General features: G+C 46.3%; 1 protein-coding gene across 2 annotated transcripts; it reads right to left on the bottom strand.

Moving 5' to 3' along the window:
- Nucleotides 1-79: 79 nt before the first annotated feature.
- On the bottom strand, nt 80-27254 carry DISP2 (dispatched RND transporter family member 2). 2 transcript variants are annotated; one of them, XM_028722566.2, is made up of 8 exons: nt 26985-27254; nt 16560-17012; nt 12600-12629; nt 9273-9396; nt 7968-8080; nt 5411-5529; nt 4354-4451; nt 80-3871 (listed from the first exon to the last, which is right to left on the bottom strand). In XM_028722566.2, the coding sequence occupies exons 1-8, from the start codon at nt 27080-27082 to the stop codon at nt 461-463; spliced, it is 4446 nt and encodes a 1481-aa protein (XP_028578399.2). In that variant the 5' UTR covers nt 27083-27254; the 3' UTR covers nt 80-460. The 2 variants fall into 2 exon arrangements, with proteins under 2 accessions (XP_028578399.2, XP_028578409.2); XM_028722576.2 differs by lacking the exon at nt 12600-12629.

Here is a 27254-nt window from a genome sequence, read left to right as displayed (position 1 = left end):
TTTAAGATATCCTTTGAGCCATTTACTTCACACTTATTCCACTCATCACCATGCCTCTCCGTTTACTCCAAAACGAATTGCAGTCGGTTAGTAGCAATGATGTTTTAGAAAAGGGTTTCCCTTTGTCTTTAAGATATCCTTTGAGCCATTTACTTCACACTTATTCCACTCATCATCATGCCTCTCCGTTTACTCCAAAACGAATTGCACTGGAGAGAATGACAAAGAACTCTTGCTTAATAATCCTGCAGTATAATAGAGAATATGGCACTGTCTATGGAGCAGGCAGTTGAACAGCTGACACTGCAATAACATCTGCCTCTAATCCGCACCAGGTTTGCTGGCTTTGTAAAAATGCAGCTTGTTCTCGTTTTTGGAAAAGTTTTATACTCACTACTCAAAATGGAAATTAATTATCCTTGCCCCTGAAATAGCAATTATTTCCTCTGAGATGTTCATTTCAGTATCCAGAGTTTTGGGCGCCAGACCGCTTGATCCAAACATCAGGCATATCTGGTTTGCTGTTTGGCAAGACAACTGGATCCTCGCCCCCTACTCCTAACCTTTGAGTTTTCCTCAAACCACTGTTTTGCTGGGATGCTGAAGCCGATGTGTCAAAGACAGTCTCCCTCAGGTCCAGCCTCAGGGTGTCTCTTTTTCCATTCAGGTGACCTCTTTGAGTTGGACAGCAAGAACCAGCTACATCTAAATGACCTGGGCAATAACTGGCGGATTCCATGAGTTTTACGCTTGGTTCAAAGTCACTCAGGGATGTCTCACTGGAGACATTCTGAGCACTGAAAGAGCTGCCAGTAGAATAAAGGCATCTGTGGAGTTCATACATTTCAGTTTCTGGTACATTACTATTTTCTGAGGTATAATCTGATTTTTGTTGATCGGTGTTGCTTGAGGAGTGAGATTTATTCAGCAGTTTGTCATCGACTGTGCTGGCTGACTGAAGATGGTCCCAAGCTTTATGGCCGTATTTTTTACATCTGCAGTCTCTGCAAGGCCTCTCCCTATGACTTTCTGTTTCATTTCCTGAGCTGCTTCCAGGTTTGTAAGGAGAAGATGTTTGCAGGGCTGGGCATTGGCAAAGGGCTACATGACGCCCTGCACTCTGTTCCAGCTTCTGTCTGTCCTTTTCAGAGGAAGGATGAACTTCCATTCCAGAGCACTTGCTATCTTGGAGCTGAATGTCTTCAGATAAGACAGATGGGCGATTGGACAACTTGCTTGTGGAGGTGCTGTTGTCAAAGCTGTCACTAAGCTTCCTGGCCAAAGGCTGGAGCTCGTACTGTTCATTTGCACTGTTGGATTCCTGATCTTTTTGTAACCTACTCTGTTTCTCATTTCCCCCACAGGTAAACGTTCTGTTGGAAGAGCTCTGGTCGTCCGAATAGTTTTTTAGAGCACGAGTGCAAGGCCAAATTATTTGTCCACAATTCTTCTCCGGGCCAAAGAAGCAGCACAGAGACTGGAAGAAGAAGCTCGCAAAGCCACAACTGACACACTTGATCATCATCACAAAAATGCCCAGCTTCCTGTAGGCCAGCACGGTGGCAGGGAGCATGATGACACCTGCCGAAAACAAAGCCGAAGTCCCCATGACAGTGGCACAGCTCATCTGCTTCAGGGAGAAGGCTACGCGGCTCAGGCGATCAGGATGCGGACACAAGTGGTAGGATATGCAGTAGTTGACCGTGAAGTCAACGGAGAGACCCACTGCTGCCGAAATGAAGAGAGACTCCACCGCGTTGAGCTGCCACTCCAGGAGGACCAACAGGCCGACAGTTACCAGAACGGTGCCTGTAATTGCTGCGGCGGAGAACAAGCTAAGAAGGACGTTCCAAGTTGTGAGCAAAAGAACCACAAATGAGATGGCTATTGATAAGCCCAGCACTACCATACTCTCTGTGTCCACGCTGTGCTGGAGATTGTAGAGCTCCAGCTTGCTGGTGAACCAGCCGTTCTGAAGCCCCATGGGGGCTGCCTTCATCTCTTCTCTTATCCAGAGGCCAATTTCATCATAGAAATGCTTGGCCTTGCTATAGTTGAAGCTGTAGTGGTAAATGGTTTGAAACTGTAGCACCAAAGCAACCAGGTTGCCCCTTTCATCAAATCTGAGGCCTAGGTCCCGAGTCTCAGCCTCGTCTCTGTTTTGTTCCATGATCATCATCTTGATGCAATGAAGGAAGATTTCTCTGCTGTATGGGAAGGAGAAGTGATTACAGCAGAGGTTGAAGCTGTGATCTCTCTTAGAGCACTGACGGCTATCCATCCACCGGTGAAATTCTTCCATGAAGCAAACGGTGGGTTTTTGTTCCAGCTCAGAGTAGTAAAAAGTCTGGTTTTTAACTTTTTGGCAAAAGTCCAGCAGCCATAGCTGAGCTTCAGAATTTTCAATGGTAAATGCTGGGTCCATCACCAGAGTGCCATTGCTCTTGGGGTTAAAGTGATCCCCATTGTCCACTGGGAGTACACCCCATATAATAGTGACGGGCATGTGCAGGTCTTCTCCTCGCTCCAGCCTTTCGAACATAAACTCGTTACAATATTCGGCATCATACCTCTCAAAGGGGTGGCTTAGCCTGAAAACCTGCACGGATGACATCTCTAGAGAAGGCAGTTTGAGCCTAGGGTTCAGACAGGAAATGTAGGCACCCCCTATAGCCAAGGCGGTAAACCAGCAGATCCATATATAGCGGAACTTTATCACCCCACAAGGAAGAACTTTCTCAAACAATAACTTGGCAGTTTCGTGCCAGGTTTTCTGGATACGCCTGAGGATGTGGTGGAGAGAGAGAATGACACTCTTGTGCCCGCTGTTATTCCAATAGCCCTCTGGTTTATAGACACAGTTCCTTGCTAGGTAACGTTCATACAGCACAACGGTGGAAGGAAGCCAGGTCAGCATGAAGACCAAGTTCACCAGGACAGAGGTGCCCATGTAGATGGCAAAGCATCGGATGGCGGTTATGTAACTCATGTAGCTGGCATAGAAAGCAGCACCAGTCGTCAGGCAAGATGCTAGCATGAGATACCCAAAGTGGTGCATGGTTAGTCTTACCCACTGCAGTAGCCCGGCGGATGGGTTCTGGCTCTTGCTCAGGTTCCAGAGGTCGAAAAAGACAAAGGTGTGGTTGGCACAAAGACTGCTGAGAATGACTACCGCTGTTAGGTTTACAAAAGGGAAGTAGGAGAATCTAAAGGCCACCTTGTACAAGAAATAGGAAATCATCAAGGTACCAAAGACAATAATTAAGGTGATAAAAGTAATAAAGACCGAGCGCAAATAAAAAAATATGCTTAGAAATATGGCCAGTATCGCCAAGACTGCATACACGGTATCCAGTAATAGGTAGTGCTGGAATAATGTCTGCTTAAGGCCCAGATCCATCCCAGTAATGGACGTGTAATTATCAAACAAGTCCCACGACTCAAGGTTGTTCAGGTAGATGCCCATCATGGATGCTCCTTTCATCATAGGCAAGAACAGCAGGCTGTATTTCAGGGTTGGCACTTGGTATCCCACTGTCTGTGGACTGAGAAAATCTCGGTCGACGAGGAAATGAAGAAGCTGGTAAACAGCACGGAAGCGAGTGCATTTCTCGGGGATTTTGGAGCACTGGGCGTGCTTGTCTCTTTCAGTCTTGGGACCGATGCAAGGAGGGACAAGGACACCTTTGTGATAGTCGGGGGCACACGAACGAAGGAGCACAAGGGTGTGGGAAACATCGGCTTCGGTAACCTCTAAACAAGAAGACCGGTTGTACAGGGCTGCGATAAAGTTTCCAAGAGACCAACTTGGACAGCATTCGTTGGCTTCAGTACGCTGGCAGAGATTCCCAAACTCTGCATGAGAACGGATCTGGAAAAGCCAAAGGGAAAAAGAATGAATTAGGCCTGCCCCACTTCCATTTCTGTTTTATCCTTTTGACAAATGTCTTGTTCTGAGGATGGGGACTTTTAAAGATTTTTCAATCGTCTTTTAAAGCCTAGTGTTGTGTTTCAGGATGTAGCGTTCTACGGAATTTGTGGGGAGGCTTGTAGCTCAGTGGCAGAGCAGAAAGTCTCAGGTTCAGTCCCCAAGATCTCCAGGCAGGGCTGGAATATCTCTTATCTGAAACCCTGGAGAGCCTCTGCTAGCCTATGGAGACAATACTGAGCGAGATGGACCAGTGGTCTGACTAAGGCACCTCCTATGTGCCTCTCTGTGTGTATGAGAGAGAGAGAGAGAGAAAAAAAACTATATCTGGAAGTAAGGATTTCACACTGATTCAGAAGCGTTAACCTGAAGTTAAAACAACCCAGGAGTATAAGTGTGTGCATATTCCTTACAGCAATACCAACCTTGTCCTGCTCCATTTGACACATGGATTGTATTGCTTTCAAGTTCCATAAGCTTCCAGCAGTTGTGGACATAAATACCAGCTGAGAATAACTTTTCCCTAAGGGCCAAAATAGTAGGTACAGTTATGTAACGGCAAAGATACCTGACAAACTACTTGGAACAAGCTCTAGACATGTGGGTTGGGGGGGGGATGATGCTGTAGGCTGCTTTCACTGTCCTTGTATAACTCTGCTTTCCAAAGAGGCAACCATACAACAAGACTTACCCTGTTTGCTTAAACCATTGGTTACCTTAACTCAACTTAAACTTGGGCTATGCCACAACTATCTCATCTTATTGATTTTCTTTTCCTGTTAGCTTGGTTTTAATTGGCATCCTGTGTCTGGTCATTTACTTAATTTATTAATTGTTTTATTTCATAAAATCTATACACTGCTTTATTTTATTTTATTTTAAAACCCTCAAAGCAGCAAATCATTCCAGTTTATACCCATGTCCTTGGATTACCAATGTTGCACTTGTGGGTTTTTGAGGCTGGGGGATAAGAAGCATCTCTGAGTCCTTTCACTAATACTAATGCGCATGGACACACACACCACACAATATTGGCCAACTCTAAGCTGATTAATATTCTGCAGCCTTTTAAATGTGTCTGTGGGAAGGGGGGGTTGTTTTGCTATTTTTTTCTTACTTATTTTCATATTTTTATCCTGTATTTTACTCTCTGAACCACCCTGAGATCTTACGATGAAGAGCGGTATATAAATTTGCTAAAGAAATAAAAGCTCTCACTTTGCTTCCCTGCTTGTAAAATAGGAAATGACGCCTCCTATTAGTGACAGATCTGCACTGAAGGTGTATCCTGCAAGCTGAAGGCTCTTAAATGAGTATATGGAATGAGGCAGCTTCAAAAACCTTCCATAAGGAAAATTATTTATTATTGTTTATTGAATTTATATACCGCCCTATACCCAGAGGTCTCAAGAGGGATCACAGAAAACGTCCTTACTTTCTTGCCTTGGTCAGTTCTGGAGGGCAATCTCAAACAAAGCTTACCTGGGGGTCCACAAAAGAAGCCATCCTTTTCATAGTCTGGCTCCACCATCCTCCTTATTCTTGCTTCTCGTTCGCCTTGTATGGATCTCTGCCCTCGGTTCATGCCTATGTCCCCGTAACTAGCAAAAAAAGAAACAACATTGTCCTGAACTGAGCATGGTTCTGCAACTCATCCAGTGGCGTAGCGTGGGGGGTCAGGGGGGGCCGGCCGCACCGGGCGCAACATCAGGGGTGCGCGCTCGCACTCGCAGCTCTCTGCCCCTACCTGGCTCGCTCACTCTCTCTCACTGCAGTGCTGGCTGTGCGAATCCGATCCAAGCCGCCGGGTCGCTGCCCACGGTGGAGCGGGGGGTGCCAGGCGTGCGGAGACTCGAGTGCTAAAATCCATGGGTTAGGGGGCGCAAATTACTTTCCTTGCCCCGGGTGCTGACAACCCTCGCTACGCCACTGAACTCATCTGCATGGCTTTTACAATACAGAGCTGTAAGAAAAGCTTCTCCTTCTCCCTCCTCTCTTGCCCTTGTCCTCTTCCAGGCTTGGATCCTACAGTATGTTTGGAGGGAAGGTAAACAGCAGTGTAACTTAAATAAGTTCCTGCCCCCTCCTGCTTCCTAGCGACCTGTCACCTCACCCCACAGAGAGGGTTTCTTCTTTGAGGGGCACGGAGAGGTTGTAGATGAATGCAGGAAGGAGGAGAGGATGAGGGAGATTTCCTTCTGTGATGCTCCTTAAGTTCACCTATCCCTATGCTCACCCAACTTCTTCAAGCAGCGGAAATTCCTGGGATGCAGCACTTACCGAGTGCTGACACTGTTTCATTTGGAAGCAGCCCATGGTGTGTCATGTTTGCATTTATTTCCAAATATAAAGGCTGGCCGTAGGCGGTGGGATACTTGAAGCCAGGGGTCAGCAACCTTTTTCAGCCATGGGCTGGTCCACTATCCCTCAGACCATGTGGTGGGCTGGACTATATTTTTTCGGGGGGGGGGGGGGGATGAATGATTTCCCATGCCCCACAAATAACCCAAAGGTGCATTTTAAATAAAAGGACACCTTCTACTTGTGTAAAAACACCGGCACAAATAACCCAGAGATGCATTTTAAATAAAAGCACACATTCTAATGTAAAAACGCCAGGCAGGCCCCACAAATAACCCAGAGATGCATTTTAAATAAAAGGACACATTCTACTCATGTAAAAACACACTGATTCCCGGACTGTCCGTGGGCCGGATTGAGAAGGCGATTGGGCTGCATCCGGCCCCGGGGCCTTAGGTTGCCTACCCCTGCTTTAAGCACTCCAAGGGGCAGCTAAATCCACTGCCCCACATCAGGGAGAGGGTGAGGGTGAGAAGAGAGGTGTGTGGCACGGCCCATCCTGCACCCTTTAAACTCGCCTGTTTGTCTCAGGGGTGAAGGGCAGTGCCCCATTGCCAGTGATGAAGTAAGAGCCAACTGCCACTGCGCAGGAAGTGGGGTGGGTAACATGGGCATAGCCAGAGATTTTTTTCTGGGGTCAAAATGAAAGTACCCCTAAACATCTTTTTAGAAGGGAAAAAAAAGCACTGGGCATAGCCCATGTGAAATCCTCAAAAAATTTAAATCCTCAAAAATTATTGAAAAGCATTAAAAATAATTCACTGAGCTTCTGCACCCCCAAAGAAGCCTGTCCCCCATAATGTCTTTTTATTGAGGAGATTTTTACCTGTGACCTCCCCTCCAAAAGCTCAATAACTCCCCCCCCCCCCAACAAAACTCCTGGCTATAATGTTTTGCTCTTTCCTCTATAAATAAGATGCCTTAGGCCAGCCCTCCAGACACGTTGATCACACCTATGTTTTATATATGCTGTAAGCTGCCCAGAGTGGCTGGGGAAACCCAGCCAGATGGGCGGGATATAAATAATAAAGTGGTGGTGGTGGTTAGCATCATCATCATCATCCTTGGGGGATGGGAGGCCAGCTTTTGCACCATTCAGAAGACCTAAGGAAGACTGGCTAACGATTAGTTTCCATGGAAACACATTGCCTGAATATCTGACTCACAGAAATATGGTAGGAAACCATAATAATTAACATCTTAGGAGGCAAGCCTCTGTGCCTCTTGTTTGTTATCCCTCTGCTTCCTGCCCCACACATTGTTGCCTCCTCCAGGGTGGAAATATAGACTACAGTCTTTTTTCAGTTCCTATTTTATGCTGTTAAGCACCATGTATATTGATGGTTCCACAATACATAACGTAATAAGAAATGGGCCATTGTTCTAGAGCATGGATGTTCAATGGGTTGATTTCGATCTACCGGTTGATTGTGGGGCGTTCCTGGTCGATCCTGATGGAGCTCCCAACCCCCCCCCCCCAAAAGCTCAACAACTTTGGTTCTGACACCCCCCCCAAAAGTTCAACTTTTGGTGAAGTCTCCCCCTCAAAAAGCTCAACAACTTTGGTTAATCCAATGGGTAGATCACTGCCAGTGTTTTTATAGTGGGAGTAGATCGCAGTCTCTTGGAAGTTGGACATCCCTGCTGTAATCCATATCCCTGCCCTCAAAACATGTACCTGTTGTCAGTGTGAGGGGAAAGAGAAAGAATCTTCTTATAGCCTGTGTGGCTTTTCATATTCTTCCAGACGGTGAGCTTTCTGCCTATGTCGGTGTCTCGTGGCTCAAATCCCTATTTATAAATATAAAAATGTACATATTTCAAGATGTTATACAAGGGCATTTCTATTTACAACACACCATTGGCTATAGCACTAATCTAATGTGTATGTTCAGATGAGTCCTTTTTTCTGAAACATGTACAAGTTTAAGATTTCAAGACTGGATAACCAGAATTAATCCTGAGCAAACCAAGTCTGGACCCATTTGAATGAAGTGTTTTGATAGGTAAGATCTCCCATTAATTTAATGGGATTGAACAAATTCCAGTTCATTTCAATTCAATGCAAATCTCTTGTGCAGCTCCCATCCATGTCAATAGGACTTTTGCTACGAGGATTTTGCCTAATATGTAAAGTTTGGATTTAGCCACCCCACACCAGAAAAGGCCATAATTTAAATAAGGACTTTATTAAGGTCAGGTTATTTAATGACTTCTGAAAATCTACAAGAGTGGTTTAAAAAGATGACAACACTTATAATGTTCCCTTTGTAGTGGAAATTTTACTCAGCATTGATCCAGAGCAGAACTCCAATGTATAGTTAGCAGAGTAAAAACTTAAACACATTGCAGGATTCCCAAAAAATAGACCAGAGGCAATTAATATTTCATCCAGCAGAGCTTCACTGCTACTGAAGGCAAATGAGCATAATGGTCACAAATCCAATACGTTCAGGATTGGCACTGTCCATAAGAAGTCCGGTTGCAGCAGACTTAACTGAAACTTACAATAACTTATAATAAGTCTAAACCTTAACACTATGTACAGAACACCACAACAGAAGGAAGAAAGATAGAGAAAGTGAAACCCAGGCTCCTTCTGGCGTATTATTATAGTCAGCATGATCTTGACAGAAGAGATAACAGAACCAGTTTAAACCAGCTGTACTCAGCTTCTCTGAAGGAATAACCCAAACACTATGAACCTTCTGCTTGTTTCTTTCACACAGAGAAGCTTCCGGAACCTTCTTGAACTAATTAGAATAGGAAAGATCTCTACACATCAGATCAATACTTTCTGTACTAAGAAATGCAAACTGACACTCTGTACATATTTTATTGGAAGTCTGTGGGAGAAGAAATCTTATTAGGCACCTACAAGTATTTGCCAGGGCAACTCTAAAGCATGGAAAGAGGGTAACCAACCTTTACATGGAAGGATACTGTATATCCCTGAGGCAGATCATCTGCAAAAGAAACTTACCATCAAGGGCTCAGAAAAATCAGGCAAATTTCCCACTAATACGCTCACCAGCGTACAGACCAACACGGTCACCGAACAGAGCACTAAGACAGCGACCGGCCACTCAGCAATCACTTGGGACAAACTGGAAAGGAGCAAAAGGAAAACAAGAAGCTGCCATTTCATTTCATTTTCTGTTTCATTCATTTCTCTCTCTCTCTTAGGTGGCTAAAGGGGGGAGGGACATTTTTCTTTTAACCTTGCCAGTTAAAACCCACACTGGCTACTGGTGTAATCTGGCACCAAGTTTCAGGGTGGGTGCTGGTGGGAGCAGGTCACTGGCTCATGCTCTGGGTTCACAAGTTATTGGTTCAGATTACCTAGGCGCATGGGGACATACTAGGCTGTACCTGTAACTATTCCCCCAAGTCTTCATAGCTGGAGAACAAGCCACCTACCTGCCTCACTCTGTCCTGAAATTAGGCTCTTCTTTTAACCCCCCAAATAAATAAGTGGCTAAAAAGTGCCTTACCCATCCCAGAATGGTTAGGGAAATGACATTAGCATGCATGCTTGGGGGGCAGCAGTCCTGCAGCTGGGGGCCTGCGTCCTTTGCTCCTTGGGGGTACCTTGTTTGTCATGTCCGCTCTCCATTTACGAAGATGGAGAGGAGGTGTATATAGTAATGGAGCTCAGTTTTTAGCACCATGTACGACCAAATTATTCCATTCCTCTTGGGGTGGAATAAGGGGGAGCTGAGAGGGAAACCCTATCATGTTATTTGAGAGAGGCCCAGCCAAACTAGAGGTTGCCTTGAAGTCTCAGCATTTAACCTTCAGACCAAAAAGGCCATACATGTTAGACATCCCTGCGCCCTCTCTGATGCGAAAATGGGGCTTGAAACGCAGGGGGAAGGAGGTGGCCTTACGTGTTTCAAGCTACTAATGTGAACATACCCTAAGACAGCCTAATGGTTGGTCTCTCTCACTGCAGTCAGAGATAAAACAAGTCACCATCTCTCAGCTTCCTCTTTAAAGCAGCCATTTGGAAGGGGTGAAGCCTGCAATTTTGACTGGAGCAGTGGAGCTAGAGAAGGGGAGATGCTGTGCTGTTTCTGGACTGAAATCTCTCTCTCTTACACACACACACTGCATTTAGTTATCTTGCTAGAAGGAAAGAGATGCATAATATAAGTAAGGTAAGTAGGTAAAGGTAAAGGGACCCCTGACCATTAGGTCCAGTCGTGGCCGACTCTGGGGTTGCGGCGCTCATCTCGCTTTATTGGCCAAGGGAGCTGGTGTACAGCTTCCGGGCCATGTGGTCAGCATGACTAAGCCACTTCTGGCGAAGCACACGGAAACGCCATTTACCTTCCCGCCGGAGCGGTACCTATTTATCTACTTGCACTTTGATGAGCTTTCGAACTGCTAGGTTGGCAGGAGCAGGGACCTCACGCCATCATGGGACCTCACCCCATCATGGGGATTCGAACCGCCGACCTTCTGATCGTCAAGTCCTAGGCTCTGTGGTTTAACCCACAGCACCACCCGCGTCCCTAATGTAAGTAAGTACCTGCCTATTATTCACCAGCAGGACTAGTGTAACATCTTGGGAGTGATTTCTCTTTGGAGGAAATGACACAGGAGGGAAACATCAGACACTCCCTTCCCCAGCACTACTGCTCCAGTCAGAATTAGAACCTCCTCATTTTATAGTTCTGGGGTGGTCAAAAAGAATGTTCTCAAATGTTTCTCAAAATTCTCTTCTGATAAATTTTGGCTCCATACACACCATCCATTTAAAGCAGGCGTAGTCAACCTTTTTATACCTACCGCCCACTAATGCATCTTTCTTGATGGTAAAATTTCATTACCGCCCACCAGTGCTCAATGGAAGGAAGATTCAGCTTGTGCTGTAGAACCCCCTACCGCCCACCCAGAATCCTGAAACACCCACTAGTGGGCGGTAGGGACCAGGTTGACAACTCCTGATTTGAAGTATGTAGTTGCCCTCAAAGAATCCCAGCAACCGTAGTTTACCCCTTACAAAGCTACAATTCCCAGCACCCTTAATGATCTACAGTGCTCCAGATTCTTTGGGGGCAAGTCATGTGCTTTCAATGGATGGTTTGTACACAGCCTTTGGCTCAGGTAATACTGAACGGAGCTAGATTAGTAGATGAAAGAAGCAACGAGCTGAGAAGGTAAGACTGAAAGGGGCAGGTGCCAAGCCTGCTGCTTCCCTCCCTACGATGAAAATGGTATTAGACGGTTATTAAACTAGATCTACAGCTGCGCCAGCCAGTCCCCATTTTCATTCATGGCCAGAGACATTTGGGGTGGCTTTTCACTGAATATTCTCTGGGCCGGGCTAACATTTTCCAATAGGTTGGCGGTGAAGCACCCAAAAGGAAATATTTCAAAAACCGATCCGAAAATTCTTGTCAGAGAAATGTTGGCCCTCCATCCAGTCCCTCTACCTTCCCCTGAATTTCCCTATTAACATTTTATTTGTGTTATGCTGCATCTGTCAGAGGAGCAGCTTGGTAGCAGATCTCTAGCTGAGGCAAATAAACAGTGTCATCACTTGGAAGATGAAGAGGCTGTAGCATGCAGAAATGAAGAGATGAGTGATATCATGCAGTGAGTCAAGATGCTCAACCCAGCAGGCTCAGCTGAATGAAAGCACTTTTCGTTTTCTTTTTTGGAAGGACAGTCCCTAGCTTCTGTATCCCAATGCCTTTAGCTACTAGTGTTAGCTTTAGGGCACTAAATCCATTTCAGTAGATATAGGCACAAATTAAGAAGTTAGCAAACGCCTGCTTCACAACATAGAAAGTAATACATATCTTACACACACACCATATTTACACGGTAGAAACACCACAGGGAGCCACTACTGTCTCCAACTACCTGATGTACGTTTGTGTGAAACACTTGTGATGTGGAGGAAAGAAAATGTTGACATTTCACGTGCTATGTTGAGCATAACGGGGCATGCTAAATGTCGAATGTGCAAAACAGTGCAACGTGCAAAGGAAGGCCATACATGCAGAACAACACGGCAATACCTGGTTCGAGTGTGATATGGGGAAAGCTCTCTGGAAGGCAAGCTCTTCCTTAAAGCTGCGGAGTACATCTCTTGCAAAGCGGGTTGGGTTGGGGGGAGCGGGGGACTCGAAACAGATGGGAAGCTCTTAATGAGGAGCTGTGAACCTACTAATGTAGCTGCAGCTCTTTGCCTGCCTGGGATGTCACCAGGAATAATACATTGCCTCGTTCCTAATAGCAGGGTGTGAGGAGGAGGAGGAGACATGATGATAGGGTAGAGAGATTGATTGTAACCTACCTCTTTGGCATCCTGAACACTTTGTCATGTCTGTAGGGAGAAAGATATTCATTGGCTTATTAATTTCAGCCCAGGCAGAAGTCTCCGTTCATGAGAGAGTTAACCCTTCCAGGCAGGCAAAGGACAAAGTCAGAAGTCTGGGATGCAGTACGAGGCAATGAACCCTAAATAGCATGGGTGGGGGGGGGGTTGGCAGTTTGGGTGATGATGGAGTTGGCTTATGGGGGTCCTCTGCTGACTTGGTTCATTCAACCAGCAACCAGGCTGAAGCATCTAAAAAAGCAGGAGGGAACGTATGGCTCTCCAGGCAGCTTCAGACAGCAACCTCCACCAGGCTCAGCAAGCACAGGTGACAGCAAGGGATGGTGGGAATTTGTGTCCCTTGGCGAAAGACTTGGGCTCTCAGCTGGGGAATCCCTGAAAGTTTCCTTGAGGAATTCAGTGCACAATCCCTGCATCCACTCGGAATATAGGTTATAAGTTTCAAAGGCACAATGGCAGAATCTAGGAGTGAGAGCCTTTGTGGTGTAACTGCCTTGGTCGCACTGGTTGATGATCTCCAGCAGCCTAAGGTGAAAGCTGTTTCCTAGTTCTGCTGGATCTCTCAGCAGCTTTTGATACAATCGATCATAACATTATTCTGGTCCATCTAGAGGAGCTGGGAGCTGGGGGCACTGTTATACAGTGGTTCCGCTCCTTCCTCCTAGGCCGTGTCCAGAAAGGGGGTGGTGGATGAGTGTTCAGACCCCTGGGCTCTCACTTGTGGGGTGCCTCAGGGTTCCGTCCTCTTCCCCATGCTTTTTAACATATACATGAAGCCACTGGGAGAGATCATCAGGGGGTTTGGGCTGGGTGTCCATCAATATGCGGATGATACCCACTTCTACCTCTCTTTTGAATCGGAACCAGTGAAGGCAATGAGGGTCCTGTGTGAGTACCAGCTCCATCTGGTACGCAGGCTGAGACCCTACCTGCCTGAGGACTGTCTTGCCAGAGTGGTGCATGCTCTAGTTATCTCCCGCTTGGACTACTGCAATGCACTCTACGTGGGGCTACCTTTGAAGGTGACCCAGAAACTACAACTAATCCAGAATGTGGCAGCTAGACTGGTGACTGGGAGCGGCCACCTAGACCATATAACACCGGTCCTGAAAGACCTACATTGGCTCCCAGTACGTTCCCGAGCACAATTCAAAGTGTTGGTGCTGACCTTTAAAGCCCTAAATGGCCACAGCCCAGTATACCTGAAGGAGTGTCTCCACCCCATCGTTCTGCCCGGACAGAGGTCCAGTGCCGAGGGCCTTCTGGCGGTTCCCTCACTGCGAGAAGCAAAGCTACAGGGAACCAGGCAGAGGGCCTTCTTGGTAGTGGCGCCCGCCCTGTGGAATGCCCTCCCACCAGATGTCAAGGAAATAAACAACTACCTGACATTTAGAAGACATCTGAAGGCAGCCCTGTTTAGGGAAGTTTTCAGTGTGTGACATTTTAATGTATTTTTAATCTTTGTTGGAAGCCTCCCAGAGTGGCTGGGGAAACCCAGCCAGATGGACGGGGTACAAATAAATTATTATTATTATTATTATGGTTAGAATGTCTGGGAGAGACCAGGGTTCAAATCCCTGCTTGGTCATGAAGTTCACTGGGTGACCTTAGGCCTGTCACCTACCTCACAGGGCTGTTGTGGGATTTAAACAAGGAAGGGGGGAATTGTGTTTGCTGCCTTGAGCTCCGTGGAAGAAAGGTGGGGTATAAATGTAATAAAATAAATAAACAAAGAGGTTGTACACACCCCTCCAGCTGTACTTATAAAGATGCAGGGAAGGGCCCATCATTCACGCATTTGCCATCAAGTTCTCCTGCAAGTTCAGCGTCATGCCTCTACTGACACAGGCACAACCTCGGTGATGGTACCCAAGTCCAACCCATATAGATCAGGTGAAGTACAACAAGGTTGTTGTACAGGTGAGTGAGCTTGTACTGCCAAGGGGACCTCTCACAATGGTGGGAGAGAGAGGCATGAGCAGGAAGGGCAAAGAATTTGCAAGGCCAGACTACAGCCATTAAGCTAGAGCAGAAAGGAATTTGTTCAGCCGTTTAGAATTCAAATGCAACTTAATTTAAATGATCAAATTTTGCTTTTGATCTTAAAGTGCAGAGCACAAATCAGTCCATACCCTCTGCGGAGCAATGCACTAGGAACAGAGCTCTTGCACAAATGCCGCTCTGCGTCTAGGAGAAGGACCTATGGGAAGCAAAAGTTATGGGAAGCAAAGGACACGTGCAGAACAGAGCATGTGGGAGGAAAAGCAAAAGAAGCTGCAAGGCACTGGATTGTCATCTTAGATCCTAACTTTCCTTGAGGATGAATTTTAAGGCGAGAATGCTAAGTATTCTTGGTAGCACCAAGGGGAGGGAGTAAATAAATAAATAAATAAATATTACTTTTCCAGAGATGATATTGTACAGATTGAGAACAACAACCAAAACCAAATCCAATAGTATCCAAAACTTGAGAATAGTGAAAACAAGATTCAAATCGGGAGGCTCGTTCATTAGAAATTGGGCAAGTAAATTTGAATTAGAAGAACTTGCTTCAGAATTTTGTTAAAGAACACATGTGCGTGCGCACACGCACACACAAAGGAATAGCAAAATCCATTCAATGAACTTTAAAAGCAGAATGCTGCTGTTTGAGGACTGGGTGGGGGAAAGTGTATTAGGCTCTAGAGTGGCCACTTGCACATTAGCCAAAAAGGAAGAAATGCAAAATGCATCACTACAGAATTATAAGAGAGGGTATGGATCTACCTGTGCTACTTTATATGTAGAGATTCAAATTCAGGCATAATTACTATAATTTATATAGAAATGTAACACACCCCACTATTGTGAGGAAGGCTGCCACCAGGTGACCTCAGGTGACTTAGTCCTCAGTTCAGGTGCTGATCCTTGCTGCTCTTCCTTCTTTTAAGTTGAACTAGGACTGGGCAGCCCTTCAGAGAGGGGAGTCCTTCCAGCTGAGAGCTTCCCTGTGCAAATCAGCACACATGCCTTCCCTAAGACTCACATTTCGCACCATGTCTGAAAAACCAGGGCAAACTTTCTGGAGTTGTTTCTGCCTCGGCAACGTTATGACAAAAATGAATTGTTAAACTAAAACACAATGGCTTGTCTGTTTGTTTTCTTGAGGAACAAACACACAAAGGGCAAAACCGCAGAAACAGCTCACAAGAGATAGAGCTGCATATAATAGAAGCACAACATTTTCATGGCGATTTAGAGGGAGGTTGAACTCCCAAGAGTGTATTCAGATCTTAAAAGTAAGGCAGCAAACAGCCCTTAGACTGGCCTGGAGCCAGAACGAGGATCGTTAAGTTTCAGCTTGTAAAGGAGTATTAGCATCAAAATTAAGTGACTATTGCCTTTATGTTACTAGGTGCCTCTGATAAATGAGCAAAGGGGGAAGTGTTTTAAAAACATGGGAGTAAGGCAAGCCCACAAACCCAATTCACCCCCTCCCCAAAACTATGCTCGGGTTTGCCACTGACTCTGCACACAACTAGGGAGCAGTAACCCATCCTGGTTACCTAATGAGTGTATCTGTAAAACTGAGGCATGTTTGTTGCATTCGCTTTTCTAGGTACACATAGAAATAAAGGAAGCTGCTTTGCATTTGTCCATCTAGGCTAGCATTGTCTGTTCTGACTGGCAGAAACTTTCTGGGGCTTTCCTTCACCTGCTACCTAGTCCTTTTGTGAGCTGAAGATATGGGGGGGGGGGGTTTGCATGCAAAGCACATGCCCCACCGCTAAGCGATGGCCTAAAGTGCCCACTGAAAAACAAAATGCATAAAGAGGATTTCAGAGGCACATGGTACTCCACAGAGCAAGCCAAGACTCTCCATCTCCTTATCCCTCGATGAAGGAGGCAGTGTAACCCATTACAGTCATCTGTCCTCACCTGACCGTGACGACATGGTGTTGCACTGGCCGTAACTGCTGCTGGTTGTGGGGCCACTGTTTCCATCTCATGTCCGCAGCCTCGTGCTGGGGAGTTGACGACGAATCCCCACTGGAGTGATGGGAGCACAAAGTGGCCCTCTCCCCATGGCCTGGCAGGGGAGGCAAGGCATAGCTGCTTCTGGCTTCTTGCTGGTTGCAGTGGTAATACAGGTGAGGCTGGAAGGAGTCCTGGGAGCCAGAGGGCACCTGCCCGTTGGATCGAGTGGAGATTGGGGCATGCATATGGCTGGAAGAGGCCTGGTGGTATCTCGCTGAGCTGGGAGAAGCATCAATGGGGCAGTGATGGACGGGACATCTCCGTTCCCAGGAGCCTCCGCTGGAGCTCGGCTCCGTCTTTCTGATCTCCGGCACATTAAGACAACTTTGACAAAGCTCTGGCTTTACTTTTTCCCTGTGGGAAGAAATGGGTTTGCTTTTCTTTATTGCTTTCCCATGCAAAATGTATGCCAAGAGGTATTCATTGTCTCGGCAGTCACAGAGAGGAAGTTCCTTACGTGAACAGTAACCAATAAAACACTGAAATGGCAACAGAAGAACAGAAGCAGCATAAAAGCATTTTAACACAGCAAAAAGATTATCCCTCAAATGACCGCCTGTATCGGAAGGTTTTCCGCCAGTGATATAGTGGCATGCCACCCCAATCGCTGAGCAGTGTGAGATCCCGGGAGCTCCCAGCGCTTACCCAAGCTCTGTGTTTTCTTTTGGAATTAGGCACAATAGAGACTGTGATGCCTTTAGGATATATGGCTTATTTATACATAATATACAACGTGAGCCTACAATGGAGGGGTTCAGAGCATTAACATCCCAAAATGGTCTTGTTTCTTCCATAGCCACAAACCTTGGATTCAAACAGAAATCAAACATGACCCCCATCTCTGTTTGCTGCTTCGCTTCTGGCCCACATCACCATAACTCAACTGCTTCATCCATCTAATTATTTGCCCCACCCATAAAGGAGTCCCACCCGTTTGCCATCTCACACAGGGCCCCTTTCCTTTGTTTCTCTTAATGGCCCATCACCCAGGTGATCACCTCAACACAGGAAGCTAGCCTGGCTTATATGTTAACACTAGCTGGATCCAAGAGTTAGAAGGATTACACATACTGTACAACCTACTTTCTCCCCCACCACCACCTCAAAAAACCCTCATAACAATATTTAGTTAAGAGATGGTACAAAGAAAATAGGAAGTTTTATGACCACTGAGTATTATCTACAGATGAGATGGAGAATAGATAGAGCTTGGATATTCATCACTACAATCCATTATAATGAATATGAAAGAGAGAACTATAACGCACTGATAGGAATAGGCACCTTGCAGATTAATGAATTTGTAGGCACTTTTTAAAGCCCTTTATTGCACTTTAGAATAATTGAGAGGAAGTGTACACATGGCTGTGCGTTCGTTTTTACTATGTACTTAGTGCTGGATTTTCTAAATTATTGTTAGATTTTCATAAAATACATTGAAGATGCTTTGACAGCAATGGGCCAGAGAACAGGGCTTCCCAGGCTGATTATAAAGCTTGGGCATTTTCATAACGGGGGGAATGAATCTTAAGGAAGACTGCTTGTCAGGGGTGGCCTGTCCTGCTTTACCACCTGAGGAACGGTGCTCCCACTTCATGCCACCCCCACATTTGCTGCCACTGGGATGCCTCCCCTCTCTCTGAACTTGGCGAGAGCTGGGGCAGCAATGCTGCATAACAGAACGTCTCCCTCTTTAAAACTTGACTGGTAGTTTAAACCAACAATAAAAGTAAAGGTAAAGGGACCCCTGACCATTAGGTCCAGTCGTGGCTGACTCTGGGGTTGTGGCGCTCACTTGCTTTATTGGCCAAGGGAGCCAGCATACAGCTTCCGGGTCATGTGGCCAGCAGGACTAAGCCACTTCTGGCAACCAGAACAATGCGCGGAAATGCTGTTTACCTTCCCGCCGGAGTGGTACCTATTTATCTACTTGCATTTTGACATGCTTTCGAACTGCTAGGTGGCCAGGAGTTAAGACCGAACAACAGGAGCTCACCCCGTCGCGGGGATTCGAACTGCCAACCTTCTGATCGGCACCACCCACATCCCCTTAAACCAACAATACCCGCTAGTTATTTTCAGACAAAAATTTTCCTGCATTTCATTCCGTGTGCGGGGCAGGAGAGGGACCACAACCCCTCCTGATCATGCAGGAGTCCCGCTTGCATGGGTCACCTATACACCTGCAGCTGCTTGGGTGCAGCCCCCCCCCCCCCGCTGATGTCTGTACCCAACATGTGAAAATCAGGAGTGGGGCATTGGGGCATTCAGCATTGGGGCAAGGTTGCTCCACTTTCAGATCACATTTTGAGAAAATGTGAGCTTTTTGTCTGGAAATCTGCATATAAGCCTTGAAGCATTTTTTAGCGATTTTCAGGACCTATTTTTGTTTCCTTAATGCAAGTTTCTAGTTCCCACGGTGGCACAGCAATGCTAAGTTATTGTGGTATGTAAAAAGTAGCCCAAACTCATAAACTTTCAGCCCGAATGCTTTCAAATGTCAGGGTATCAATTCTTTTAAGAGTCCACATGTGAGTGTAAACATTTAAGAATAAGAACATTATAGAGTAAGTGAAAAGTCCACATTTACTTACAGTACTCCCATACCTGCCTGATTGAAAATGACAAGCCAGTTTTCTTAACTGTGTGCTAAGGAAATTTGCAGACTCATAAACATTTTTTGCTATGACCTTCGATGGTGAACGGGAAGGCCAGCACTATTTGTTAACAGTGATCCAAGTTATCACTTCATTTGGGCGGCACATCAAGACGATTTTCTAAGGAAAATATTAGATGCCAGGCATATTTAATCAAGAGAAATTGGTATCTTCATTACACTGCGATACTGTCAAATTTATGGTCATCCATCAATTCACTGATGGTGATCCAAGGACAAAGCAACAAACGGAGAGATCTGGATGGGCAGTGAGATTCCTGGTCATAGCACGAATGTATATTCAGAACTGTTGAGGCTACAGTGGGAGCAGAACTGTTCTCCCATCCATGGAACAGTAAAAGCCTGCAGCTTCAAAGTTATGGTCTGACAGCTCCGTTTTTGTCTAGACCAGCTGGATGCAACCAAGAAAGAAACAAAAGAGATATTCAGCAAAGCAGACAGTAAGGAAGAAAAGGTGGGATCCAACAGCTCTAATTGTGTATCACAGCTGCTTGACTGCCACCCCTTATTTGTCTCTCCTATCACTTTCATAAGCCAATGTAGAGAAGGTACCTGATCTTGACCAGAATCCAGCAGTGCTAATTGGAAAGAGGAGAAGAAAAGGGATGCAATCAAACATACAATAATCGGAGTAGTGGGGCTGATGTGGAAGGAGTCGCTTGTTGTTTGTTCTTCTCCCCAGGATCGAGCTCAAGGAAACCAGTGGCCGACTGTGCAAAGCACTGATTGGCTGCCACCTGTGACATCATGAGCCTCCCATTCTTCCAAAGTAAAGAATATCAAAGCAGCTGATCATGACAATATATTAGGCATGACTGGGATGAACATTCCATAAAGTATGCACCTTTGCTGATATCGTCCTCCTTTCCCATCAACTTCCTTACTTCAGAAAAACTTTTTTTTAGGATCTTTATGTACCAGTGTGTGCGTGCGTGTGGAGGGCACTCACCCAGAAGAACATCTCCCTAAGGTATGTAGCCTGTTGAGACTTTTTGGTTTTTATAGGTTAGGGCCAACACTTAAACAGTGCCCTAAACAAACTGGAAAACAAACTGCATTTCCCCCCAATAACCAACCTTGCACACTCTCCTTATCTCATTCCCACAGAGTGCCACTTTTGAATTAAGTGAAGTTGTTAAACACTCTTCAAAGGTAAGTAGGATGGCATATATCATGGTGGCTAGGGGGTTCTTGGACTTGGGGGTTACAACTGTCCACTCATTTCCAGATAAGTTGGATTTCTCACCATTAATATGGAGCAGAACCACATTGGTTAATGCCAACCATTAGGCAGAGTGAGATGGCTGCCTCCTGTGCTTGTGGCGGGGGTGGCAGCAGCAAGGCTGGGGGACAAAGTGTGTGCCACACAGCCTCCCCTGCATCCCCAACTCCTCGAGAGATTCTCTCAATGGGGTCTCATAAAAAGGTAAGTACATATCACTTGGGAAGGCAGGCGAACTAATGCCAGTGTACTGGAAGAAGCAAAGATCACCAGTGCTGAAGCAATGATTCTTCAACATCAACTTTGTTGGACTGGTCTGTTGTGTGGATGCCTGATTATTGTCTTCCAAAGCAATTACTCTATTCCAAACTTAAAAATGGAAAGCGTAATGTTAGTGGTCAACAAAAGAGGTTTAAAGACTCTCTCAAGGCAAATCTAAAAAAAATGTAGTATAAACACTGACAACTGGGAAACACTGGCCTGTGAGTGCTCCAATTGGAGAACAGCCTTTACCAAAGGTGTCATGGGCTTTGAAGACACTCGAACTCAGGAAGCAAGGGAGAAACGTGCTAAGAGGAAGGCATGTTTGGCAAATCCTCACCATGATCAACTCCCATCCGGAAACCTATGTTCCCACTGTGGAAGGATGTGTGGATCCAGAATTGGCCTCCACAGTCACTTAGGGACTCACTGCTAAGACTGTGTTCATGGAAGACAATCTTACTCAGCTATGAGTGATCCCCGAAGAAGAAGGAGGAGGAGGAGGAGGAGGTGTCCTCACCCTTGCCAGATGGCCCAGGAGGCCTCAATAACTAAAGATAGCAAAAACATCAGAAAGGTTCAGGAGAATGAACAGGTTCTCACTCCTCCTGCTAATCAACCAGTCCAGTTCATCCACCCAAACTAGGCTTAAAGGTGGCCTAATAAGAACCAAGTTAGCTGTCATCCAGAGGTTTCTAGTTCTGTACCACCATGGACTGCTCAGTCACGTGACCAAGAAATGGTAAACTAGAGACTGGCGCCGCAATAGTAAATTGTTCAGTTTTAGGGGTTCCAGTGATTACATTTGTTTGTTTGTTTCACATGAATATTTGTTTGTTTCATTAAATGTATGCACCGCTGGACTGTTGAAAAAACTCTTGAAAGCAGTTTAAAATCAAAAGTCTGACAAAACACCCCACCGTTCCTCATCTGGTATCTGCCTATCTTACCCAGGTATTATGATTTCAATTACACTCGTGATTAATTTCAATTTTTTACCCAGCCTTCACCACAAGGCCCCATACAATATTACACAGTTTGCTTTCTTTATTAGATTTATATACCGCCCTTCGTCATAAAATCTGAAGGCGGTTCACAGCATTTTAAATCACAGCCACAATAATAGGGTGTGTCCTAAATGTATATATCCCAGGCCACAGTAAAGAGCTGCATCTTCAGCATTTTTGATTGTAGAAGCTCAAAAAGGTGAAACCTCTGGCTCATTCCTGAACCTTCGATTAGCATTTGCTTGCAGCCCACAAAGCTGCTATTATAACCAGAAAGGGCAAGGGGGGGGGGGGGCTAGAATCACACCAGCCAGTAATACAAAGGGATCCTGTGGCTATATTGTAAGACAACACTAAAAGCTGGCAAACTTTTCTGTCTAGTTTTTCCTTTTCCTTCCAAACTGGCTTCCCTCTGCAGTGAGACTCTAAATCAAATATTAAGGTTACCAATTAGTTCCTCTAAACAAGCAAGCAAGCAAGCAAACAAACAAACAAACAAACAAACAAACAAACAACACTCTCTCTGCTGATCAATGATTTTGCATTGTTTGCAAAGTTTCTAAATAGGCATCACATTTTTTTAAAAAAACACACACCTGGAATTCACAGTAAAAGCTTTCTTAATGGAATCTTGTAATGGGATTTTAATAAAGGGTTAGAACAGAATGATAGACTTCTGGAGTCAAGAGAGTACAATGCCTAAAACAGGAAGGGTAGAACATGGATTGAGAAAATGTGATTTCTTCCCATTCAGACACTCAAGATATGGTGGCTATAGTTTTGATAAAGAAATCAAGGCTGCATCTGTTCTGGAAGAGACATAAGAAGGAAGTCATGCATCTTTAAAACGCATCTGCCACCCACAATAAAGCTGAACATTCTCATTTTCTATATAAACAGATGCTTCCAATGTACGAAATAGTAAAGCAGCTAAAGACATAGTATAAGATAGTTATGGTACAATGCTGAACTATGGCACATGTATTTTTATCCTCCCACATCTCTTGTCAATAATGCCTCTTTGTGAGGGACCTTTTTCATCTCACACAGTATGCAAATAATAGTGAGATCAGGCAGGACCCAATTAAGTCACTGAGGAAAGGTGAGTGTCTGAAAACCTCTGAATTTTTTTTGCTGAGCATTCCACAAACAAGTCTGTAGCTGTAAATCAGCAAGCAGACAATTTGAGGAGTGTGCTGGAGGCTGAGCCAGTAATGACATCATTTTGGAATGAGTTCACAATGACATAGCTTTGGACATGTCGAGATTTAGGGTTCTATACTTGCCAGCCATAAATGCGTAGTTCAGAGGCAATGCGTTTTATTGAACCTTTTTGTATAGAGTGAGAGTGAAGCAAGTGTGTGTGTTCCACAGAACTCTTTACTAGGCTACAAAGTTATATATAAAGACAGCAATAGAATACGTATAGAACCCAGTTTGAGGGAAGTGGCTAGAAAAAAGGCCCATGGGCGCAATCTTATTTGACTAGAAAATTACTCAAACAGGCAATGAGATATGCGGAAAGCAAAATTCTAGAGCCTATGGTTAAAGTGCGACAGCCGTTGGTTCTGAATGAAGTGGTCCATGAGCAACCAGGACATGCCAACGAGGACATATTCCCCAATGTTAGAAAATCACTGGCTTCCCATTTCTTTCCAGGCCTATTGTGTTGATTTTGACCTATAAATCCCTATACAGCTTGGGATCAGGATTGCCTGCTCCCATATGACTGTCCCTGCTGTCTCAGTTAAAGTGGGAGACGACCATGGATAGAGCCTTCTCAGTGGTGGTGCCCAAGTTGTGGTATTTGACTGATGCCTATTCTCATAACCTTAGGCACCAGGTGAAAAACAACAACTGTCCTATTCTCCAAACCTTCTTATTAAATGGTTGTATTGCTTTGGTGTAATGTAATGTGCTAATGAACTTTTACTTTTGTTTTGTTGTCTCTTACGCTTATCCTTCTTCAATTATTGTAGGTTTGTTGCTTTGAATCAATTGGTGTTCAGACCTTCATTGTAAACCACTTAAAAACCGCTTTGTTATTGCAATTGGGAGTTAGAAATGATTGCTGACCTGATGCAAATCACCAAGAGATCTTACCAGTGGAACCTGTTCCATCTTCTGCCCACCTGTCAACAGCTTAAGCCTATCTACTCAACCAGGTGTATGATCTCTAATGCTCCAGAGAGAGGAAAATAGTTTTTGAGATGTTATGGAACATAGTTTGGGAATCCTTCCAGTTCCCAGCCAGCTATAGTTGAAGTACCAGTCTAAGAAACATAAAACGCCTTTAGCATGTTTTGCTGACAACACCGTGTATATGCAAATTCCATTAGGCTATAACATTCTCTCACTGGAGCTCTCAACTAATTGCACTGATTTTCAAACAAGCCACCCATCCATTAACTTTAAATACATTGTGTGTTGCAAAACCACAATGCAGGTGCTTTTATGGGCATCCTGAAAGAACAGGTGTTTCTCTTCACTGTGGTTTGACCAAGAAGAGTGGCTAGGCTTTGTTAAAGCAAAGGTAAAGGTACCCCTGCCCGTACGGGCCAGTCGTGTCCGACTCTAGGGTTGCATGCTCATCTTGCTCAAGAGGCCATGAGCCGGCGCCGTCTGAAGACACTTCTGGGTCACGTGGCCAGTGTGACAAAGCTGCAGCTGGCAAGCCAGCACCAGCACAGCACACGGAAACGCCGTTACCTTCCCGCTATAAAGCGGTACCTATTTATCTACTTGCACTTAAAGGGTGCTTTCAAACTGCTAGGTGGGCAGGAGCTGGGACCAAATGACGGGAGCTCACCCCGCCGCGGGGATTCGAACTGCCAACCATACGATCAGCAAGTCCTAGGCACTGTGGTTTTACCCACAGCGCCACCCGTGTCCCTTTGTTAAAGCAAAAGCCACCTTTAATTACTGTATTTTTCCATGCATAAGACGCCCCCTATTTTGAGGGGGACTCAAAAATAAGAAAATGGGGGAGATTGCCCCTGTGCATAAGACTACACTCCCTTTTTTAACATTATTTTTAGTATAAAAAAACCTAGTCTGATACATGGAAAAGTACGGTATGTCTTTTTAAACCAATGTGGGAATGCGTTGAAAAACAACAAAGTTCAAGGGCTATTATTGTTGCAGAAGATTCATATATATGGCTACTGAACACAAGAAGGACCCTGCTGGGCCAAACCAAAAGTCATCTGGCCCATCCAACATGCCATTTCTGTATCTGGTTTACAACACAGGGGCACAGGCAGCTGCCTTGTAATGAGCCAGACCATCTAGCTCAATATGACTGGCAGGAAATAATCCAGGAGTCTGGGTAGGAGTCCCCCCCCCCCAGCCCAGTCTAGCAATGTCAAGAATTTAACCTGGGACCTTCTGCAAGCAAAGTAGATGCTCTACCTAGCTGTGACCCTTCCCCATTAGAGAATTTTCAGTTGGAGAAATAGAATTTTAATGACTAAGAGTCATCACTTGATCCCTCCTTCCTGAATTTTGAGATCACACTGAGCTCAGCTCAAATGCTCTAATGGGCATGGGTGGCATCAGCTGCCTATGGTTCATACTGTTAGAAGGAAAGCCATCATTGCTCCACTTGGAAGGCCAGTTTGGGTTGCAAGCCAGTTAATTCCTCTGCATGCTTTCATTTCATTAAATCCATTGTGGAAAGCTGGGTGTAGAACATCTGCTTTACACATCTTCCTATGTTCCTAAATAAGGGAGGGAGCAGGCTGATCAGGCCCTACCTGCCTTCAGACCTTTGATTAATTGGGGTGGGGCAAAGTTAATCTGCAATTCAGTCTGTTTCAGTCCATGAAAGAATTGATCAGCGTTTGCATCCCTCCCTTCGAATTCAAACCTATCCGTGTTGATTATAAACACACACCTACCTCCATGGCCCGTGAAGGGAATCCAAGACGAAGCTCTCCTTAAAGAGAGCTTCCTTAAAGCAATGTTTCCTAAACCCACGTCCCAGCACCCTACTGATTTCTTCCTCTAAGGCTATAGTTAGGACCTCTTTTTCTGATAGCGCCTGGTTTCATTCCCTTGCACCCTGTGGGGGTGGCGGCAACTTGAATAAAATATTGGGGGACCCCAGGCAAGTCCCGCTCCGCATAATCGATCACAAGACACGGTGCACACATACGCACACACTATTTGAATGGCATCGCCCATCAACTTTGGGGCGGGCGTTTGGCCCTAGGAGTTGGCTCCAATTTCAAAGACTCCCCCCCGCCCCTTACGCGGCAGATATATTTCTAGATCACAGCATTTGCCGTTGTTACATATCCGGCACCCTCTGTTCAGTCGGTATCAAAGCCACAGTGTATTTTAGAGAGGGCGAGAGATCGAAGGCAGCCCAGCCCAGCCTTGGCTCCGCCTTCTTGGAAACTGCGGAGCGAGGGAAGCTGGGCGAAATATTGCCCTGTCGCTCCTTTTGTTCGTGGCGCCCCAGCAGAGGGCTCCTCGTTGTCGTCGCTTTCCCTCGATCCCGGGCTGCCGGGCGGAGGAATCCTCTCCCGGACACAAACGACAGCTCCTCTTCGCGGATCGAGGGCGACGCGCGTCCCTTCAACCGAGGATCAAAAGGCGCCCCGCAGCGTGGCGACAGATGCGCCGACGGGGATCCTTCGCCCGCTCAGGCAGGCGCGTCAGCCCCCTGGCCCAGTGAAGGGTGGGTCTCGTTTCCCGGAGCATCGCCAGGGAGATTCGAGGGAACCGCCAAGCCGTCGCAGAGCAACGCCTTCCCGCGGCGAATCCCAGAACAATAGGCTTGGACCTCGGGGACACTGCCGCGCGCCTTCCTCCACCCCTCGCTCTGCAAGGCCAACTTTTCGAGGATCAGCGGCGATGTGGCCTGCGGCGGCGATGCAACCGGGTGGGGTGGGGTGGTGCTGGAAAAGCAGAAAGTCCCTCTCTCCCTAACCCTCCCTCCACTCCGCCGCCCTTCTCCCACCTCCCACCGCCCAGGGGAGATCGGCTCCATTGTTTAGGAAAGGAGCGGGAGGTGCAGGGGACGGAGCGCGCGGTGGCGGCGGATAAGGGAGCGGTGCACCTCAAGGACACCCACGAAGGGTCAGGGAAGGAGGAGGAGATGGGCACGCGGCGTTTCCCTTGCCGATGGGCATCCCCCTGGAGGCTCGCCTTACCTGGAGGTGCATCCCGCTGTCTCCGGGCGCCTCGACTCTGCTCTCTGGCCGGCAGCCGCCTCCCCGTCTAGCGACTGGGAGCCCGCCGCGCCCTCCATGGTCCTCGTCGGCGCCGTGGCCTCCTGACCGCAAAAGCGCCGCTTTGGTGGGGAGGGCGGAAGGCGCTGTCCGCAGCTCCTCGGTGCTGAAAGCGGCTGCTCCCTCGGCCGAGAAAGCGCGTGCGCTAATCCTAGGAGAATCGGCTGGGGAGGGGACCGGGCCGAGCCGGAC

Source organism: Podarcis muralis, chromosome 1, assembly GCF_964188315.1.
Source record: "Podarcis muralis chromosome 1, rPodMur119.hap1.1, whole genome shotgun sequence".
NCBI lineage: Eukaryota > Metazoa > Chordata > Lepidosauria > Squamata > Lacertidae > Podarcis > Podarcis muralis.
The sequence above is the reverse complement of the archived record's forward strand: the minus strand, read 5'-3'. Positions and strand labels throughout refer to the sequence as shown.